The sequence below is a fragment of the Berghia stephanieae genome, chromosome 15 (assembly GCF_034508935.2).
Source record: "Berghia stephanieae isolate SIO BIC M18660-M18661 chromosome 15, UCSD_Bste_1.3, whole genome shotgun sequence".
Lineage (NCBI taxonomy): Eukaryota > Metazoa > Mollusca > Gastropoda > Nudibranchia > Aeolidiidae > Berghia > Berghia stephanieae.
Window position 1 is genome coordinate 17,187,710 of NC_088374.1, and position 23,015 is coordinate 17,210,724.

At 36.5% G+C, this 23,015-nt stretch overlaps 1 protein-coding gene across 2 annotated transcripts in view; it reads left to right on the forward strand.

Moving 5' to 3' along the window:
- Positions 1-23,015, forward strand: part of LOC144960807 (CUGBP Elav-like family member 3-B) — a 354,925-nt gene that overhangs the window by 331,117 nt on the left and 793 nt on the right. For both annotated transcript variants that reach the window (XM_078894148.1, XM_078894149.1), the window contains 5 exons: positions 1,579-1,663; positions 2,828-2,962; positions 5,137-5,205; positions 6,978-7,196; positions 8,600-8,797. In XM_078894148.1, coding sequence (XP_078750274.1) covers positions 1,579-1,663; positions 2,828-2,962; positions 5,137-5,205; positions 6,978-7,196; positions 8,600-8,727 — 636 coding nt within the window. In that variant the 3' untranslated portion in view covers positions 8,728-8,797. The remainder of the gene's footprint in view (positions 1-1,578; positions 1,664-2,827; positions 2,963-5,136; positions 5,206-6,977; positions 7,197-8,599; positions 8,798-23,015) is intronic.

A 23,015-nucleotide genomic window follows, 5' to 3' on the forward strand; every position in this document is an offset into this window, starting at 1 on the left:
GGGTCTATTCCAAGGGAACACTGTAATTTCCCAGGAGTCAGCCACAGTGCAGCGCCGCAAATTGAGCTATGGCGAGGTGGTGACTTGCTCCAGGCCACACAGCAAAGCGGCCGGTGATCGAACTCGGTAGCTTTCGGATACGAAGCAAAGACCGTACTGCTGAGCCACGCTGTCCCTTTTTCTTCTCAGTCTCTTCTCAGCCCTCGTCGACTAGCTATCTGTTAATGCCCCCCTCGATAAGTTTCAGGATTGTTGAATTTGTTTGAAATGGACTTCAGGCTTTTTTTTGGCCGTAACCCACTTGTACCCGTACAATTTTTCTCTTGTTTGTAAAAAAAATTGTAATATCGCCTAACAGGCGTCATGTCTCGTCCTACATTTCAAGTGTTGCTGTAGGCTAAGGTCCCCCTTTGTAAAATGCTTTTTGAGCATGGTTCGTGAATATAGATAGTTCGAAGTTGACGTCACCCAGGTCTTTGTTATTGTTTTTTGCCATCTGCATTTTAGTAATTCTCACTTAACTGTATTAACCAGACTATAAACGTTCAAGGTTACACACAGTTTTGTGTGTTGGTTCATTATACTTCCGGATGGCAATGTTGTGAGTTTCTTAGCGGCTATGTGGTCTAGTGGTATGACACTCGCTTTCGGATCAGAAGGTCCTGAGTTCGAGCCTCGCGCTCGGCGCATAGTTGAGTCCTTGGAAAAAGGCTCTTTACTCACTTTCTCTCACCGTACTCAGGTGTAAAATGAGTACCAGGCCGTTAACAGCGTTGTCTTTGTCCGAAAAATTGTAATATCGCCTTAACAAGCGCCATGTCCCGTCCTCCATGTTAAATTTTGCTGTTGACCAGGGACCCCTTGTAAAGCGCTTTGAGCACATTTAGTGGATATTGCGCTATATAAAGCTCAATCTTATTTCTTTTTAATTTTAACCAAGTGCATGCTATTTATTGCGCTGTAGAAATGCTCAAGGGAGGAAGCAGGTTTGGGCCTTAATCGATTCAGTATTGCAGCTTCAACTATAGATAGTATGCACTTGGCTAAGGAGTTCACAACATTGCCACCCGGAAGTATAGCGGACAAACACACAAAACCCTGTGTAACATAGAACGTTTATAGTCTGGTTAATACAGTTCACTGAGAATTACTCATAAACGCGGATGGCAAAAACCAATAACAAAGACGAGAGTGACGTCATCTTCATTCTATCAATTTGCAAGTGACCTTGACACACACCCTTGTCAAGGAGTTACAGGGATCCCTCACTCGTCGAATTGTTGATTATACCCTGAAACTAAAATTTCCATTTCATGCAGTACAAGTCACTTGACAGGTCCTCTTTGTGTTCTGGAGCTTGAATTTGTCATTGTTTGTCACTTTAGTCGTATGTTATTCATTATAATGCCATTGCTTTTTGATGTCTTGATTATTCTATTTATAGAACAGCTTGTGTTAGAATTCAACTGAATTCAGCTCGACTCAATATTAATTTTTTTTCAAATTTGTCTCTTTGTCTCCTTTCCCCCCCCCCCCCACCTTCCTCCACCTCCCCACCCTTTCCCCCATACGTTTCAGGTTCAACAATTGACTAGTCTACAAACAGCCCCCAATGGTCTGGTGTCCACCGCCATCACCCCTACTTCCGCCACCATTGGATCAGGTAAGGATTGCACACTTCTAATAGGATTCAATAGTCGTAACGTCACTTCCTTCCTAAAGACGCATGGTAACTTAGTAACATTGGCTCTAAACTATCGGAACACCCAATGGCGGACGCCCGTATGAAATATTTCTCCGGCGAGCATAAAAGCGTATCAAGAGGAGAAAAAAACACATAAATTTGATCATGTTTTGACTTTTACACATTCTGATCACAAGACATATGAAAAGTTCTAGCCAGCAGGAAGAATAAACAGTACCGATTTTCTTTGTTTAGAACCAAGATGGCCGCCGTTGCCGGGCAGACGTGACACCAGACTATTGAATCCAATTTCTGGATGGGGCGGGCTTCTGTCACCTTTGACCTTTGACCTACCATACTGTGGTTTTAAGAAAAAGACCAAAATTAAGTGTCAGCATTCACAATTTTTCCAACAGATTAATTATTTACACAATTATGATTTTTAAAGATGTGTAAATGAATTTTAAAAACTCTACTTGGGGAGTCTAACTCTGTTGTCATTTTGAACCATTTCCCTCTGTCTTACTTTGAGTACCTTTACCTATAATTAGAGGATTTTTTACTGTCTCATTTTCTTCCTTTTTACTGGCGCTGATATGTGTTGTAATCGCTGTAAATCCTTTAAAAACATAAACTGGCCCTAAACGACTATTCAGAAATATTTGGAAATGACAGTATGTGTGGCTATGTGGATCGGAAGGTCCTGGGTTTGAGCCTCGCTCGACGCATAGTTGAGTCCTTGAAAAAGACTATTTACTCACATTCTCTAACCATACTCGGGTGTAAAACGAGTAATGGCCATTAATGATAAATAATAATAATATATGGTTTTTATATAAGTGGCCGAGTGGTTAAGGCATTGAACTGTGATCAGGAAGGTCTCAGGTTCGAGTCCCGCTTCAGGCGCTTAATTTTTTTTCTTTCCTTGGGCCAGATTAATAACCCTAAATTTGCTCACTTAGACGACATGGGTGATTCCTGTTGACATCAGACTTCCTGTGTGTTGAATTATCTATTCTATATTCCTCCACGGAATGCCTACACGTCCGGATTGGCTGATGAGCGTAATTTAAAAAAAAAAAAAAATAGACCATATTTAAATATTCTCCTTTTTTTTCTCTTTTTTTTTTTTTTTTTCTGCAGCAGGCACCCCTACCCCAGCTGCCATTAATGGAGCTCCTCCCTCCATGCTTTCACCAACGGCTCTGACATCATTTCCTGTCCAGCAGGCCAATGGGGCAACTGAAATCTACGCCAACGGTATCCCACATTACACAGGTTCGTAGGGCATCGATGGGTGGTGGTTGTGGGAAGAGAGTGGTCGAGATTTTAAAAAAAAAAATGATGATCAGGATGATCCAGAGATGCCAACCAGTACGGGTTTCCCGTATTCTGTACGGTTTTACTTCCGAAATACGGGCGTACGGTTTTATCATGAAAAATACGGGATTTGGTTGAAAGTGAAAAATCCATTCTGTACGGTTTTACTTCCGAAATACGGGCGTACGGTTTTATCATGAAAAATACGGGATTTGGTTGAAAGTGAAAAATCCACGAAATTACGATCACAACACGAAAAGTGTTTTCATGCAAAAGAGCTTGCTTTCTTTGTGTCTTTCTGTCATTTCTTGAGATAATTTGCCTTGCTATTGTTCGCGTTGATATCGATTTCTGCGCGGCGCAGTGAATACAGGTTTTTGTCCTAAAATACAGGTTTTTGTCCTAAAATACAGGTTTTTGGTCTTGAAAATATGGGTTTTCAAAAGGCTAGGTTGGCATCTCTGATGATCACACAGTTGCCAATTTTCGGCTACCCGACTAGCTCACTTTGCAGCGCTGCACTGCAACTGATGTCTGGGTTATTTCAGTCTTCCCTTGGAATAGACCCTAAAGACAAATTTTCCCCTTGGGGATGAATAAAGGGAATTTTTATTTTTTTTAATTTTAAATTTATTTTAAAAAAAGGTTGACTGAAGTGAAGAATATATCAATAAATATGAGAAAAGATAGATTGAAATGGTTTGGACATGTAAAGAGACGAGAGAGGGAGGGAGTAGGTGGGAAATAAAGTATTGGACTTACATTTAGTGGGAAAGAGGAAAAATGGATGCCCAAAGACTAGATGGATGGATAGGGTAATGGAGATTATGAAAGAACTGGGCCCGGAGGAAGATGATGCTATTAACTAACCGAGATGCACGGAGATGTGGCATTCATTTCAGCAACCCTGCAAAATGCGGGATAAACTGAAATTAGTAGTAGTAGTTGTATTATAAAAAAAAACTTCAGTATATTTTCTATAACATCTGGGCTTAGATGTATTATATTTAAGAAATAAAAAAAAGAGTCAAGACATCATCTTTTTATTTAACGGTTAACAGGAAGTCACCTTTTATTTAGATGCTGGGCAGAAGTGAGTAAGTACCCAAGGATGGGGAGTACCCGAGAATGGGTATTGTACAACAATAAATAATTAAATCGATACATTTTCCTATCCTGCTGAATGAAACAAAGTGACACTGAATATTTTTTTTGTTTGTTGCTTTAGGTCTCTTCCAACACAATTGAGGTTATATGAGAGACCGCTGAAACAAAAAACAAGCAATCTAACAAAAATAGTACAAATGTAAATCAAAATCATAACTTAAAGATATCATAAGCTAAATTATAAATATCCAAGAACAAACAGGCAGAAGATTTACAGAAAAAAAAATATCACCTGTCAAAAATACAATCACAAATCAAAGAAGCAGGATAGGCTAGTAAAGAGAAGAAACGACATCACTGTCGGATCGTACACCCATGCGAACATCATAGGTATATGATTCAAGGGTGATGCTCCCATCCAACCACCCGCGACACTGAATATCTTTTTCCTGGAGTTCGACGATCAGAGCGTAAAAGTTCAGTCATTTTTTTTTTTCTCCCCTCCTTAACTGGCAACTGTGTGATCACTCTGTATATTTCCTGCACTCACTCGTCCATACAAATCATGGAATGAGTTTCCTCTTTAACAATAGCTGCATTTTACCGATTTGTCACGTCGTCATAAAATCATCATCATTATTATCATCATCACCATTATTGCTATCATCATCACCATTATTGGTATCATCATCACCATTATTGCTATCATCATCACCATTATTGCTATCATCATCACCATTATTGTTATTTATCATCATCATCATCGTTATTATCATCATCACAACCATTTTTACTTTTGTCATCATCATAATCATCATAATCATCATCATTACTATCATCATCACCATTTTTACTGTCATCATCGTCGTCATCATCATCATCATCATCATCGTCGTCGTCATCGTTATCATCACCATTACCATGAAATTCCATCTCCCATCATCTTCACCACAATCAACCTGTACAACACCCAACTTTATTGACGAGTTCTTCTTTGTTCCCCCCTCCCCCCCCCCTTTCCACAGTGACAAACGGTGACCCCCTCCAAGCCTATGCTGCTATTCCATCTTATGCTGGTATTGGACAATGCCTAGGTAATTCATTTGTTATTATCATTATTGTCTTCACATAATGAATATACCTCCCATAGTGGGCAGGGAGGTACATACTGTGTCTTCTATCTCCTTATATCTGGGTGAGGTTCCTGACCTCCCATAGTGGGCAGGGAGGTACTTGCTGTGTCTTCTATCCCCCTATATCCTGGGTGGGGTTCCCGACCTCCCATAGTGGGCAGGGAGGTACATACTGTGTCTTCTATCTCCTTATATCTGTTTTCCAACATGCTTTCTGTCTTTGTCTTGGAATGAGATTACTCGGTTTTGTCCTGGTCCTGGCCAGATGCCCTGGCAGAGAGGGAAACAGTCGAATGTATAGTTAGTTTTGGGAGATGATATTTTTTTCATTGTAAATCATCTCTCTGTTGTGCACTGTATTATGTTTTGTTTACATATATATATTTTGTGTGTTTCTCTTAGAGGGGACCTGTCCTTGTGTCTGGATGAGACTTTTAGGGATCTCAAACTAAGTACTTTGATAGAGTGCGTTTGGAATCTACATCTGTTTCTTATTTGAACCAATTCCCCTTTGTCTTCCCTTTTCTTTTGTGCTTTAATTGTAATTCTAGAACTTTTTACTATCCCATTTTCTTCCTTTTTACTGGCGCTCATATGACCTTAATGTGTTGCAAGCGCCGTAAAACCCTTTAAAAAAAAAAAAACGAATATAGAATGAAATATTTTGGTTGTCGTCAATGCATACCAATTTGCAGGTCTGATAAACCAAATTGTCATGGAAATAATCTCAAACCACTGTCCATTACACCAAAAAAGATTGCTTCCATTAGACGGTTCATATCTGAGGATGTGACCAAACACCTGGTTGTGTCCCTCGTACTATCGAAATTGGATTATTGTAATGCTCTGTTGTTTGGCGTTTCGCAATATAATCTGAGACGTCTTCAGATTGTCCAAAACAGCGCTGCCAGACTAGTATTCATGAAGCGTAGGTGCGACTCTGCCGGACCTCTCCTTCATGACCTGCATTGGCTGCCTGTTGAGAAAAGGATTAAATTCAAAGCTTGTGTTTTAGAGTCTTGAAAGTACTGCCAATTCCCTTTGCCTATACATGGTTGCAAGATTTCTGGATTTTTAAAGTGGATTTTAATTCATTTCCAGCCTCTAAATGACCCCATCATAATCAAACTGTTCTGGGGCAGTAGGTGACAGGTCACATCTCAAAATAAGTTTGTCTTTTTTTTTTATAGGAATGGATTTCAGGCCTTTTGGATTTGTTAGGAATGAATTGCAGGCTTTTTGGATTTGTTAGAAATGGATTTCAGGCTTTTTGGATTTGTTAGGAATGGATTTCAGGCTTTTTGAATTTGTTAGGAATGGATTTCAGGCTTTTTGGATTTGTTCGGAATGGATTTCAGGCTTTTTGGATTTGTTAGAAATGGATTTCAGGCTTTTTGGATTTGTTAGGAATGGATTTCAGGCTTTTTGAATTTGTTAGAAATGGATTTCAGGCTTTTTGGATTTGTTAGGAATGGATTTCAGGCTTTTTGGATTTGTTAGGAATGGATTTCAGGCTTTTTGAATTTGTTAGGAATTGATTTCAGGCTTTTTGGATTTGTTCGGAATGGATTTCAGGCCTTTTTTTTTAAGGCCTGACCTACTTGCATCTATGCATGTCAATAATTTGCAAAATAATGCTTATCAATCGTTGAACACCCAAGTTGGGTTTTTTTTTTTTTTTCACAATCCAACGAGTTAATGTTTATTTCTTGTTGTTGTTGTTTCTGTTTCAGCCTATCCCACAGTCTACGGAGGATTTCAGCAGTTGGCGCCATCCACCACTCTGCTCCCCACAGCCCAGAAAGAAGGACCCGAGGGCTGTAACCTGTTCATCTACCACCTCCCGCAGGAGTTTGGAGACCAGGAACTGGCTCAGATGTTTGTACCCTTTGGCACCGTGATCAGTGCAAAGGTTTACGTGGATAGAGCGACCAACCAGAGCAAATGTTTTGGTGAGATGGGGGGAAGAACTAGATTATTAACTCACTCAACCCTAACACCGACTATATCCGTAGTTCACCCGGGTTACTTTTACCCCATGCCTATTTATTACATTTTTATGGGACAAATTATAGGCGTACTATCAAAGCTAATGTTTTTAGTTTTTGCATGTTAATGGTAGTTGAATAAAACTATCTATGTACATGCTCATTGTTAATACATTATTTTTTTTTCCAATTTTGAAAAGTAGCAAAAATCTCTAGGATTGAGTGAGTTAATGATGTTACAGTGAATGACATAATTAGTCGGATGGTAAAAAGGTTTGAACTGAGATATTGCCAAGTTCTAAATCTGGATTATATTATGTTATAATGATAATTTAGCTTTATATAGCGCAATATCCACTAAATGTGCTCAAAGCGCTTTACAAAGGGTCCCTGGTCAACAGCAACATTTAACATGTAGGACGGGACATGCCGCCTGCTAGGCGATATTACAATTTTTGACAAAGACAACGCTGTTAACGGCCAGGTACTCATTTTACACCTGAGTACGGTGAAAGAATGTGAGTAAAGAGCCTTTTCCAAGGACTCAACAATGCGCTTAGCGCGAGGCTCGAACCGAGGACCTTCCGATTCGAAAGCGAGTGTCATACCGCTAGACCACATAGCCGCACATAATAGTCCAAGGAGTGTGCTGTTTTGTGCTATTGTTTATTAGGCGTGTTATTGTTTATTAGGCAGGTGTCCGTCCCATCCCCATTTACATGCCTGCCGAATTTGTAATTTTTTACATGACCAATTGTGACCCACTGTATCAAAGCAGTATCATGTCGGGATCCACTCGGTAAGGGAAATTGAATTCATAGCAACAAATATCCAACTTGGGTTTGATTTCTGTACGTTATGGTGGAGTATAAAGACTATTTCTTGCATTGCAAAAACTTCTAAGCTCCATTTTCTCATTATTCTATCTCTAAATTCACTTTATGGGGTCTGAATCATACCGACATAATACCGTTTTGAGACGGAGGGTCACAATTCTGAAAATGCGAAAAAGATTAGCCGTAATGTTGTAAGTGAAAGAAAGTGAAATATTATGGGATAGTCCACTTGCCCTTTACACTGTCTATTTGTTGAAGTCAATTATATAAATAGTATGCGATTGGCTAAGAAGCTCACAACATTGCCATCCGGAAGTATAATGGACCAACTTACAAAACTATGTATAACCACGAGCATTTATTAGTCTGGTTAATACAGTTTAGTAATAATTACTCATAAACGCGGATGGCAAAAAACAATAACAAAGACCAGTGTGACATCAACTTCGAACTATCTATATTCCCTTTCCATATGCTCGAGGTCTATATTTAATTTTTTTTGGTTTATTTTTCAAATCCGCACCTCAACAGGTTTTGTGAGCTTCGACAACCCCAACAGCGCTCAGGCCGCCATCCAGGCCATGAACGGATTCCAAATCGGCATGAAGCGGCTCAAAGTCCAACTGAAAAGGCCCAAGGATGCAAACAGGCCTTACTAGTCGGTGGCGTGTGGAATTTACTACAAACCCACACGTGTCACGGGCAAGCGGGAACAAAATGGGGAAAATGGTTGGTTTACTCGTCTTTCCTTTTTTTTTTAAAATTTTATTTTAAATTTTTTTATTTTTGTTTTTTAATTTCTTCTTTCTTTATTTTTGTTTTGTTTTGTCGTTTTTATTTGTTTTTAATTTTGTGAATGTATCTAGGTCAGATGGACGACTGACTGCCTCTGTAGTAGGTATGCGAATGCGTGTGTGTGTGTGTGTGTGTGTGTGGTTGTCCTTGATTTGCAGAGATAAGTATGGTGGAAAGCGGTTTCATCTTCATTTCTATCTTGTTTTATTTATTTTGTTTTTGTTGTCGTCGTACTTGCTCATTTTTTCTTCTTTTCTTTTTTTACTTTTTCTCTTCTCCTTTTTCTTCCTCTGCATCCCTTCTTCACTCTGCTCCTCTTCCCCTTTTCCTCTTCCTCTTTCTCCACCACCACCTCCTCCTCCTCCCCTTCTTCTCCTTCTTTTCTCCCTCCTCTTCCAGCTCCTCTTCCTATTCTTCCCCCTTTTCCTCCCCCTCATATTTCACTTCTAATGACATATTAGTTTTGCTTTCATGAATTTTGTCTATATATATAAATATATATATATATATATATATATATATATATATATATATATATATATATATATATATATATATATATATATATATATATATATATATATATATATATATTTTTTTTTTTTTTTTTTTTTTTTTTTTTAAACATTTTTTTTTCATTTTACCTTTTGTCATCTTCCACGTATGATTTACAACAGTCTAAGGCCATGGAACAGTGGCCTGTTCATGAATATCATCATCATCATCATCACCATCATCATCATCATCACTTTTTTTTAATAGTATTTATTTCTTTTTATAAATGTAAAGCGCTTCAAGCCTGTTGAAATGAGTGTAAGGCGCTATACCAAATGTTAATTATTATATTTATTTATTTGTTTATTATTATTATTATTATTATTATTATTATTATTATTATTATTATTATTATTATTATTACTACTATCATCATCATCATCATCATTATTTCTTGTCATGAAAATAGAAATGAAACGAATGACTTCCTTCACCCAGCTGTTCACAAGTCAACTCTCATTTGAACTCAAAAACTCCATTCGAAAATTGCCCAACATTTTCTACTTCACCACTCTTAGAAAGAAAACAAAAAAAAAAAAAAAAGTCATCTCCTTTTCTTCTTTTTTTTCTCCCAATTCTTCTGTTAGCTCCTCCTACTTCCCTTAAGCCCCTCCTCCCTAGGACAGAGGGCGGGAATTGCCTGCTTTGATTGGCAGGTGTCCGTCATCTCCCTGCAGAATTGTCGCAATGAGGTGTAAGTGGGAGGGATGTGTTTGATATTATCAACCGTATTTTGTTTTTCTAATTGGAACGTTGTCCTGTCATTTTTCCTCGGAATGTTTTGTTTGGTTTTATCTTTTTTTTTGTTTTTTTTTGCCCGTGAAGCTAGATTTTCTTGTGTTTTTTTTTTTCTTTTAAATTTTCCCAAAAAAAAAAAAAAATTTGGAAAAGAAGAAAAAAAAAAATAACAAAAGAAGAATTTGTGAGTTTATTTGTTTTGTCGCTGTTGTTTTTGAATTTATTATTTTTAGTTTGTTTTTTATTTTTATTTTTATTATTATGGCATTGTTTGTTGTTGTCGTCAACATCAACATTTACAATATATATATATTTTTATTTTTTTTTAAAAAGAATCTATCTTGTATTTTGACTGGTCGTTAGTTGGTTGGTGTCATTAATGATTTTCTCGTGTCTCATTCACAAATTTGTTGTTTTTTGAATCTGCTCTCAGTTTTTTTGAGTGTGTGTGCGCGTAGTATGTATGTATGTGTGTGTGTGTTTGCGGGTCAGTGCAAATTCAATTATTTTAATGTTCTAGATTATCTTTTGATATATGCCAAACAGAATTGTTCTATTTTTGGTGTCCTACGCAGGGATGCCAATTTATACACATTCATGTATTTTGCTTCTTTTAATTTTTTTTTTTAGCAAGGATTGGGGTTTTTTTTTATCGAAAGTGGGGTCGGCAATATAAATATTTGATTTTAATATTTGTTTTATGAAAATTTGAGTTCTTCTAAATTTGTAAACCATCTTTGATAAGTGAAAGCATTTAATAATATTTGTTATTCGTCTGCCCAATAAGAATTATTGAAATGTTAGCATTCAGATAAATAGTTTGGGTTTTTAATTCAGGAATTTTTTATTTTTTTTGTCTTCAAGTTTTAGTCGATCGCAGGTCTTGAACAAGTCTGGGACAGGTTTTAGTTTCAGTGATTGGATTTAGATGGAAATACAAATAGCAGATTTGCCTGCTATTACGAAAAATTCGTAGAATTACCAAATTTCGGCTCCAGTTTCAGAAATTCCTGAAGCATCTCAAAGTCATTAAAACGTATTGAAAATAAAAATTTGGTACCAGACTATATTTTGAAACATTATTTAAACCTCGCGAGGATAAATTGATGATCTATAAAGTTTACAATAGTGACTACTAACTATTTTCATCTCTTTAAAAACTACGTATTTTAACATTTTCAGGTAGGCAGGTCTGAAATTTGGGGGGGGGGGGGGGTTTAGTTTTAGGTTTTTAAAAAGTTTGGAATTAGGATTTTAGACAGTGTTGTTCGATCCCTTTGGTAGGTCTGTCATGTTGTATGAAGGTTGGCATCCCTGTATCATGTGGTCTGTGGGGTTTTTCACGGTCACAATGACATCTACTTTTCTTCCATTTTGGCCAGAAAGATTCGCATATCGCCTCATCCATCAAAGGGTTTAAAAGTCGTTCGTCCATCAAGAGTCATTCCGTGACCCGCGAAGCCAGAGTTTTTTTTATTATCCCGGTGTCTATAGCATGAAATGAGACAATAGCAATTGCTTTTTACCCTTTGGATAGGACACTAGTAGTCTATTGCAAAGTACTTTCTGCCAGATCTGTCATATCCAGCTACCCAATCACTGCTGGGTCTTTGAATTTCTTGATGGAATTTATCAGATCAATAATTCTTTGGGTTTATTTCCCCCCCCCCCCCCTCCTTTTTTCATAGATATATGTTATCTCAATGCCCATAATTTTGTATGGAAACTTTGAATACCTTCAATTTATACATTCATATATAATTATTTGTGTGTGGTGAAAACGTCATTTAGATTAATCTTTTTGTACGGTTGCTTGATGAAAAATGTACTTAAAATGGATTAGTTTGTTGTGTGTTCGTTTCGTTTCGTTTCGTATCTTACTGCATAAGTTGGTGCTTATCTTTACAGTTTGGTGTTTTTTTGCTGGTGCTGGAACGAGTGCTAAACTGTTGTTGTAACATAGTCAAATCTGGACTGTCCTTAATCTGTGATCAGTCGTAGTATTTTGTATAGCATGAAGGAATAAAACTGACTGTCATTGTTTATCACCCAAGAATAAAAATTCGAATTATAAACCTGTAATAGGTACTATATTGACTATATATATTATATGCTTTGCGATTAGGAAAAATAATCACAACATTCTTCAGCCCGATATAACGCACCAACACACAAAACTATGTAATTTTGTTCGCTTATAGTCTGTCTGATTGATAGAATATAGAATTTAGTGATAACTAATCATGAAAATGGCTGTTTAAAAACAATAACAGAGAGCCGAGTGAGACGTCAATTTCATTCCTTCTAAATGTATGGCAGGTCTTTCTTGAACAATGATATATATTATATATATATATATATAATATTTGATGCCTTGAAAATATCCACACGTCTTTGTCCAAATCGATGAAAGTTGTACTCCCGTGTCTTTGCCTAGGACACAGAATTCAAGGAAGGAACATCTTCTTTAAACAAATAATTGATGAGTTCATATACCCAACCTATCAATAGTTGTAAAAACATGAGAAATGAAAATCGGATTGACATTAATCGTATATGCAATGGTATACAGTTTTTACTCTGGTGTGTGACAGTTGGCTTTAAAAAAAATCTTGATGACTTTGATGATTGATGGTGTTGAACCATGGTCTTGTGGCAAGGGGACAGTGTGTCTCAGTGGTACGGTCTTTGCTTCATACCCGAAAGGTACCGAGTTCGATCACCCACCGCTGCGCTGTGTCACCTCCTCGCCCAAGCTCAATTTGCGGCGCTGCACTGTAGCTGACGGTTATTCCAGTCTTCCCTTGGAATTGGAATAGACCCTAGAGACAAATTTCCTGTATGAAAATATTGACTGGTTGAATCGCTTCTTTGGATTGATTTGCTTTGAAGTTGTTTTCGATAATTGATTGGCTTTAGTGAGTCGTCTTACTTACTTATCCGAACCAGCGACCACCTGAGCTCTAGCCTTTCTGTCTTGAGCCATGACGTAGAAGTTAGACGTCTTTTGTAGTTGTTGTTCCAGGTGACTATAAAGTGTGTTACTGATGCTTGGATTTGGTGGGAGGAATGGAATGTGCATCTCAGGTCTTCATGAGGTTGACATTCAAGCAAGTGGTGTGTTACTGTTTCATTGGGGTGTTGACATAGGGGGCAGGAAGGGTTGATATGTTTTTGATTTTCGATACTGCTCGAGTCTTTTAGTGTCTTGGTGTCGGCTATGTGGTTTTGTGGGTATGACACTCGCTTTCGGATCGGAAGGGCCTGGGCTTGACCCTCGCTCGGCGCATAATTGAATCCTTGGAAAAGGCTCTCACCATACTCTGGTGTAAAATGAGTACCTGTCCGTTAACAGCGTTGTCTCTGTCCGAAACCTTGTAAAGTGCTTTGAGCATGTTTAGTGGATATTGCCCTATATAAAAGCTCAATTAAAAAAAAAAAAAGATTTTTGTTGACTTAGGGAGAGAGGAGGAGGTTTTCCACGATAGCTTCTGTTGCTGTAAAGGCTAAAGGTATGAATGGAACATCATTGGATTTAAGTGACTGGGCCAGGAGTTATCTTTACATCCATTAAATGTGAAAAACTTGTAGGTCGGAGTTATCTTTACATCCATTAAATGTGAAAAACTTGTAGGTCGGAGTTATCTTTACATCCATTAAATGTGAAAAACTTGTAGGTCGGAGTTATCTTTCCATCCATTAAATGTGAAAAACTTGTAGGTCGGAGTTATCTTTACATCCATTAAATGTGAAAAACTTGTAGGTCCAACCACCAATCATCTCTTGGAAGAAAATTTATTTTCAGATTCTGGTTCTCGTGTTATAATTTTCGACTCTCTCGGCTTGGTAGTTTAAAGATTATGTCTAGTTTTGTTGGGTTTGTTTTTTTTCCAAGTAAATTATTATTGTTTGAGAATGGCGTTCTGGGTAGTGTATGTTTTACTTTTGAAAGATATATATTAAAAAAAATAAAAATAAAAAAGAACAAACAAAAAACCAACTCAATCGTCTGAGCCTGATTCTAATCAAATACAAAAAAGTGTGTCTTTATTTAGCAACTCGAAACAATGCAAATTAAAACAAAAAACAAACATTTTTATAAATCTCTCTCTCTCTCTCTCTCTCTCGCTCTCTCTCTCTCTCTCTCTCTCTCTCTCTCTCTCTCTCTCGCTCTCTCTCTCTCTCTCTCTCTCTCTCTCTCATATATTTATAGTGTTTAAAATCAAGATAAAAATAGCTCTCACAATATTTATGAATATTCATAATAATAATAATGATAGGGACCAGTTAGATTGAATACGAAGGAATAAAAATTGTAGACGTTTTCATTGTGAATTTGTCAACTGTTGTTGTGGAGAGAAGCTACAGGGCACCAATTTTCCGTATATTTGCACGGAATTCAGTATGTCATAAACCCCTCGGTTATATTTTCCAATCGTCTGCTGAATTTGGGGAAAAAAAGTCAGTATATTATAATGGGTTTTTGGGGTTTAAAAATTTTTTTTTACTGTAGTTCAGCACACTCAAGACAGGGGTTGGTCAAAGGGTTCATGTAAAAGCTCAGTTATATTTTGCCTTCTGAATTGACAAACCCTGTAACTGCATTAGATTGTCTTGTTTTTTTGTTTGTTTTTTTTGTTTGTTTTTTTGTTGTTGTTGTTTTAAAGAATATTTTATATACATATTTTATATTGGAGTATTCACAGTGTAGAGAGCATAATTTTGGAAAATCTCGACCTCGACATTGTTTGAAATCACTTGCTGTTATTTATTTATTTATTTATTTATTTATTTACTATGATATTATGGGTGTGTTTTGTGTGTTATTTTATGTGTATTATGATTATGATTATTATTATTATTATTATTATATCCACGTTTTCATACGAATTATCATTATTGTGTGTCAAATCAGTTTTGTTTTTGTTTCGTTTCGTTTTATTTTTAGTTTTTTTTTTGAAAATGTTTTGTATTTGTGTACTCGTCTCATTAGATAGTTGGTTGTCATTTGTCTCTAGTTTTGATTTACAAAATTCCTTTTTTTTTTTCTTTCATTCAAGGTTCATTGATTGACATCAATATATCTTTAGTTTAAATGTTGTTAAGTATTTCTGCTCTTTTTTCAGTGGAACACTATTTCAATGTTTCAGTCCTACCGGTGTCTATTGGCTGTTCTTCACTTCCTCATTATTATTTAGGCAATATAATTTTTTGTTTCGTTTGTTTGTCCGGTGTTAAGTTTTGGTTTTTAAGCGTTTTCCTTTATGAGGTGTATTTTGCTTCATGTCATTTGGAGATGTTTAGCAATGCACTTTGTGTTCTATACTGGTTTATATTTTGTATAAAATGGAAAAGTTATTTTTTAACGCTTAAATCTTAAATAAGAAAACTATGGCAATCTTTAGCAATATATTATATTTTAAAACTATTATCCGCCCTGAGCAGATGTAGATAGTTCCTGAACTAAAATTTTAAAAAGTTTGAGCTTATCGTTGACATTATGACAGGCTTTGAAATCTTTTGCAATTTTGGCATCATCTGATTTTGGAGGTTGTGCTCCATTTGGGGTGTGGAAGTACAAGGGTGGCAAAAGACATTTATAAACAAAGTGAAACCTGCTGTGCTGGGGTTTTGTTTTTTTTAATAGATCGAGATCATGAGTGACAAATAGTTGGGCAAATAATAAATAACATCTCGTCCTTTTCAAATAATTTACAAATGGATTTTTTTTTCCAGGTTGGATAGTAGAAATAATAAAACGCAGGTGGGGGTGAAAGTACACGAGAGCCATCTTCAATATCTAAAACTATTTTACCACCGCCCCACATAACACAGTGCTGATGGTTTTCCTCGGATCCGCGGAAATCCGCGATTTTTGTGTTAAAAATGACATTATCCTCAATCAAATTTTCTGGCTTTGAGAGATTTGATATGTGGTGGAACAAACTGGTGCAGTTTCCCCACTATCCAGAAGATAGCTAGAGTAGTTTATCATCTCAATGGCTCTAAAAGTGGGGGTTGGTGAAGTATAACATGTGGTGTAAAGAAAACCATTCATAATTTTCCTCCTTTTTCCCCTTTTTGTCACCATCAGCACTGGTAGAAATAATTAAACGCAGGCGGGGGTGAAAGTACAGGAGAGCCATCTTCAATATCTAAAACTAGTTTTTACCACCGCCCCATATAACAAATGTTGCTTCGTAAAATATTGTCATTTTCAACAGTAGGTTTAATGAATAGATGATAGATATTATGGCTTAGGTACGCATCAATGTTCAATGTAGTAAAGCAGGAATTTTTATTAAGGTCTCTCCTCATGTAACCCTCCAAACTCCACTTCCCAATGAACAAAGTTGTACGTAGGAAATACCATTTTGCTTTGGCATTGTTATCAATTTTACGGGTAGCTCCCACTGGGACAATTTGCTGTTGTGATCATTGTTTTCTTATTTTCTATGACTGTGTGTTTTTTTAATCCAAGTTTTATAACATTTCAGTTTTTTGGACTCGAATCTTCTAGAACTGATTGTATATTATTCACTTGAATGTGGTTATTAAAGTACTGCATTATTTTAAATAGAGAATGTTTGTATAAAATATTTTGTGTCCATTTTCAAGGGAAGTTTTTATAACTGTGTTTGGCTTTATTTTGTTTTGCGTAATTTTTTTTTTTTAAACTAATTTTAAATTTCACAATTCAGGAAGTCTTGTGTTTTGGAACTGTTTATTCACTTTTTCTCAAATGTTTTATAATTTTGGTGTGTCATATTCTAAGATCTTCATGTCGATGTTAAATAGCCCAGTAAGCCCTAATATTCTACACAACAAACAAGTATCATTTGATTTAGCAGTAATGAACCACAGGCCAAAGTATATTATCTCGTTTCAATCCCTTCGATGTCGATTCAATCTTTAGATGATCATTTCTCACGGTATCGTAATTCATTCGTTAACATTCCAACTGATCAGACTCGTCTCAAAACAGATTTTTTTTTTTTAAACGGTTCAGTTTGCTTTTCCACGAGTGGATTTGATATATCTATATGTGTAAATAAATGTACTTTTTTAATATAAATGTTTGTGAATGTTTTTCTTGCACAATTGAGGACCAATCGGACGTTATCCTGGATGTCAGCACAGCAGAGACGCGTTTAAGAGGACAACTTGTTCAAGTGAGAAATCTTAATGACTGGCCTGGCTCCACCTTATTCACACGAGTAGTTGTAGTTAGTAGTAGCGTATGGCTACACCTCCAAGTTCATTTCGTCAACCCAGCTTCAAAAGTCTTCCTCCACCCTAAGAACTGTTTCATAGCCACCTTTGAGTTTAGTTACTGGACAGTGGACGACGATGTGATCGCTGGTCTCTGGGGCGGCCTGACATTTCCGGCAGGCATCATCACGGTTCCCCAAGTTTCCATCTGCACATATTTTTATTCACACTGCAGAGTATCGGACATGGCTGGAAGATGGTTTGGTTTCAATATAGTGGTCCATGGTCCACAAATCTGGACTGGCTTTCACAGACTGACTGGATGAAAACGGGATTCTGGTATAATTGATGGGGTCGTTTGAATTGATGCTGATTTCATGTAACTGCAGCTGAATACCATGATGGTGCCAAATAATGCTCAACAAAAAATTATGCCAGTCACGCAGGGAAGATTCGAGGATCAGAACTACATAGTTACCTGTACGTCTCATTGTCCCATGCAAGTCGTGAACTAGTTTTCTATATTATCAAGCTAGCTATTCCAATATTGAGTGGTTTACTAATGGCTATGCAATTACAGGATTGATTGATTAATATGGATTTTTCAATAAACTTTCGATAAGCAAGCTTTTTTGCAACATGCATTTCTTCCAACCAATCGAAATGTGCTAAAGTTCAAAATAAATGAGATCCAACATTTTGGTTGCCGGAGAAGTTGCCAACTAGACATTTTCATACATTCTTATTGATCTTGTTTTACACACCTGATGAATGATCACTTAAACATACAGACACATACACACACACACACACACACACACTTGCATGCATCAGTCTCGATTTCATTTCAAGCCTGTTGGAAAACCTTTTGGAGCATTGCCAAGATCACAGAAAAGTCAGATTTATATAAAGACGTGGTGGATTACGGGACGCTTAGTCTATGATGCCTTTTTGGTCCAGAGGATCGAATAGACGACGACGCCAGAAAACTATTCATTCATATTTTTGGTTTTTGAAAGTATGACTTAGAGGCCAAGCTCTATTGTTATCTTGTACTTGTATGTATCATATTATATTATAATATTCAGACCACGACCACTGACGGACCATTTTACAATTTCTATTGTATTATGTTATATAAAGTGATGTTCTCTCATTAGTTACGTTTGTTTTGTTGTCAGGGATGACCTTTTTCCGACTAAAGCCGGAAAACGTTTGTTTTTTTTCGTGGGGTGTTTCCGTCTGTCTTGTTTTGTTTTGTTTTGTTTGTTTTTATTTTTGTTTATTTAGGGGGGGGATGTTCTATTTTTAAAAAAATTTTGGTTTCTCTTTGTTGTTGTTGTTTGTTTTTTTTTCTTTAATTTTCAAAAATGACAGTATTAGTTTTGAGGAGAAGCTATACGAATATTTATCTTTCTTTTCTTTTTTTTTTTTAATGATTTAAAGATAATTCCATTTGATGAAGAGAAACTTTTGCACGCTATCAAGAGAAAAATAATGTTTCAGGATTGTTTTTGTGTTTGTCAAAGGGCATCCCTGTTTCATCTTTCTATCTTGCCCTATGCTTGTCTATCCGTCCATCCGTCTATCCGTCCATCCGTCTATCCGTCCGTCCATCCGTCTGTGCGTGCTTGTTTGACCCATGTGTGTTAAGGTCTGTCATGTGATCTTATGCGTGCTGGAAAGTGAGTGGATTGTGATTTTTGTGCGGCATCTGGAAATTAATCGTCTTGTGACTAGTATGTGTATGTGTAGTGTGTGTGTGTGTGTGTGTGTGTGGTTTTATTTTTTCTCTGCCCGTCTGCTACTTCTTCATTGTCTCAATGTGATTAACAACTCGTGTGTGTTTATTATTAACCTCTGGATGAAGGGTTTGTTTTACGTAGTGTGTTGTCTTTGCTCTGTCTGTCTTCCTGGCAAGTGCAAAGTATAGATGTGTGTTAAAGATGTGTTGTTTTTGTTTTTTTGTTTGTTTTTTTTACAATATACATGTATATAATGATAGATACCGGGTATTACTTTTATTATGTATTGTATGCTAATTCTAACAATAACACATCTGTACTTTGGATCAGAGTTTGGGGCAAAAACCTAAATCCAGAGGTTGTTGTTGTTGTTGTTGTTTTCACATTGTGTTCTTATCGTATGTATGTGTCTTTCTGTTTGTGTGTGTGTGTGCGTGCGTGTGTGTTCTTGTGATTAATTCTGGTCAACACACTATGTGGTTTGTATGTAAAGGGAGTGTCCTAGACGTTGTGGGCGTGTCTAACACAGCATCCATTCTTTTTATTGGTCAATTTGGTGGTTTGATTGACAGGTGGCTTACTTGGTGTGGAATGTTGGTTTGTTTTGGTTTGTTTTTTGTTTTTTTTTGTTTTGTTTTTCTCTCTCCCCCTCTTATTTGTTGCCAAATGCTCTGACCCCTTCCACATTTATACGTTTTTAAGAGAGAATTTTCCGGAATGATTTTTAGTGTGTGTGTACTTATTTACAAGTCCGATAACTCCACTCAGAGTGAGGCTGTAGTGCATTCATTTTCCATTCAGGTCCATTTTGCTCTCAGTTTGACCTTTCCTCTCAGTCTGTCTCTTGTTTTATCCTAGCAGTGAGTGACCCCTCCTCTCGTTTTCCTGTTGCCGAGCTGAATGCAAACGTTTTATCTTGGAATTAAAATTTCTTTCAGTTTGCTAGATACCAGCAAAGTGAAACACACGTAGTTTCTTTGTTATTGTTTTTAAAACACATTTTGGATGATTAGTTCTCACTAAATGTATAAATAGTAATATAAACATTTTAGGTTACAATTGTGTTTTTTTTTTTTGTGCGCTGGTATGTTTCATAGGTTTTGTTGTTGGTAAATTACAGAAATGTATAGCGTCTGTCACACTGGACTGGAGATGAAAATGAATGCACTCGAGTTTACAGCCCATCGATAAATCCCCTCTTCACCACCCCCCCCCCCCCAAATTTCTCTCTTGGTTGTCAGACTTGTAACCAATGTACACACTGTAGACAATTGAACACATGTGTCATCTTCTGGTGCAATTTTGACGATAATGGAACTGGGGTTTCTTACATTCGGCAGTGTCATCTGAAAAATATAAATACATTTACAAGTCCCTTCTCTCTCTCTCTCTCTCTCTCTCTCTCTCTCTCTCTCTCTCTCTCTCTCTCTCTCTCTCTGTTTCTAATAAATGTGTTAAATATGTATCTAATTAAAGATATTATTTTCATATTTCAACCCATGTCATGTTTGAATCATGCTTTTATCATAAAATTCTCAACACTTTTGATCCAAAGAATTCCTTGAAATTTCGCTCACACCCCCTTGCTACCACCACACTGTCATCATCATCATCATCATCATCATTTTATTTATCATCACCACTCGTCATTGTTTGGATCAAACTTACCCATTCAACTTCAATAGATGAATAATATTTTGACCAAAGATCAAAGGTCGTATTCATTTCAATGACTTTGTAGAATACATCAAATGAATTGAATGAATATGAATGAATCTAATCAGATATAAAACTACCTCATTCTGGCTATGTGGTCTCGTGGTATTGTATGGTATGACGCTCACTTTCAGATTGGAAGGTCCTGGGGTTCGAGCCTCGCTCGGCGCATCGTTGAGTCTTTGGAAAAGGATCTTTACTCACATTCTCTCACCGTACTCAGGTGTAAAATGAGTACCTGGCCTGTTAACAGCATTGTGTCTGCCCAAAAAAAATATAATATCGCCTAACAGGCAGCATGTCCCGTCCTACATGTAAAGTGTTGCTGTTAGCTAGGGACCCTTTGTAAAGCGCTTTGAGCACATTAAGTGGATATCGCACTATATAAAAGCTCAATTTAATTTTTTAAAAGTTTGTTTTACCTCTTTCAGCCACCAAATGCAGTGCCTTTTTCTCTTTGGATTCTTTGCAGAAAAAAAACATTTTTTCAAATTTAAAATTTAAAAAACCCACATCGTAAAGTTATCCATTAAAAAAAAAATTGTTTAAAGATATTTAGACGTCCAGTTGAAATGGTTAGTTAGTATAGATTAGTGATAAAATGAAATCATGTTACTTTTTCTTCAAAAAGTTGTGGATCTATTACTCACATCAGATTTAAGCCTCTCATTACCAACTATAGGAAAATCGTCACATTCGTTACGATACAATCAACATTTTTCTTACTCAAATTTCTTTTGTAAATCATAACATTTAAAGAAAATGAACAGTGTGTTGCATGGGTGAAAATTCGCCGGAAAAATCCAGCATGGCCGGATTTTTATTTTTGAAAAAGAGGTCTCGCCGTTTTTTTTTTTTGTCTGGCCGGAATTCGAAAATGAAAAAAAACTGGCATTTATATAATTAACCGCACTTCTGTTTTTTCCTCTTATTGGTAGTTGCAGGATTTTTTTTTCTGAGCACCTGCCTTTGCAGGATTAATATCATTGAGTAACTTTCACCCATGGTGTGTTGTAGAGCATGTTTTGCTAAAGACATTATTTATCGCAAGAACTTACTGCTATTATGTCTGAGTGATAAAAAATCTTTTTTTGTGTTAGTTGGGTGTGAAGTTTTGGGAAAAATCCTGAAAATGGCTGGTTAGGAGAGAGTTAAGCCTTTACTCGTGGGATACGTGTTCACTCGAACTCTGCCTACCTGAAAATTTAAAATTTCATTCTTAACCCTCTCCTTACGAGCTATTTTCAGAATTTTACCCTAAACTTCATGTTCGCCACAACAGAAAAATAGAGTTTTCAAACGGGATTAGCATCGAGTATATTCTGTATTTTGTTCAGAAAAATGAGCTCTGCAACATAGTGTCGAGTTTTTATAGCTAGATATGACTATAAGAAAAGGGAATCAGAATAAGAATATTGTTGGCTGCATCGTAACGAATGTGACGATTTTCTATGGGTGGTATGGAGGGGGTTAAGAGATTAAAAAAATAGTCACTATTGTTAACTTTAGAGATCAACAATTTACTCTCCATAGGATTAAATAACACTGCAAAACGCAGTCTGAACCAAACTTTCAGTCTCAATAATCACTCAACCCTAACACCGACTATATCCGTAGTTTACCCGGGGTTACTTTTACCCCATGTTTATTTTATTACATTTTTATGAGACAAATTATAGGTGTAGTATCAACGCTAATGTTTTTAGTTTTTACATTATGTTAATGGTAGTTGAATAAAACTATCTATGTACATGCTCATTTTAAATACATTTTTTCAAAATTTGAAGTTTTCAATTTGGCAAATCTGTGCTAGTCCCATCCCATTTCGTACCCCAGACCCCAAGTTGTCGTCAACTTGATCCGTGACAGCAATGGCGACCAGACGACAATTTTCTTCTTATTGTTGTTGATAGTTTGCGTGCTGCCTCGGTGAAAGTTTGAGGTGTTTGGTTCTATCTAATATTCTGATACAAAATGGTCCAAATTGTCATGACTGTGACAGTTTTTGGGGTGTAGGAATGGATCCAGTTCTCCCAAACCGTGATCTGTTTGGGTTTGAACTAGTGTTTTATCGTTTGTTTTTTATTTTTACTCGTTATATTTGTATGTATGTTTATATTCTGAATTTGATATATTACATATTTTAACATACTAGTTTTTTGGGGGTTTTTTTGGTTGTTTTTTTT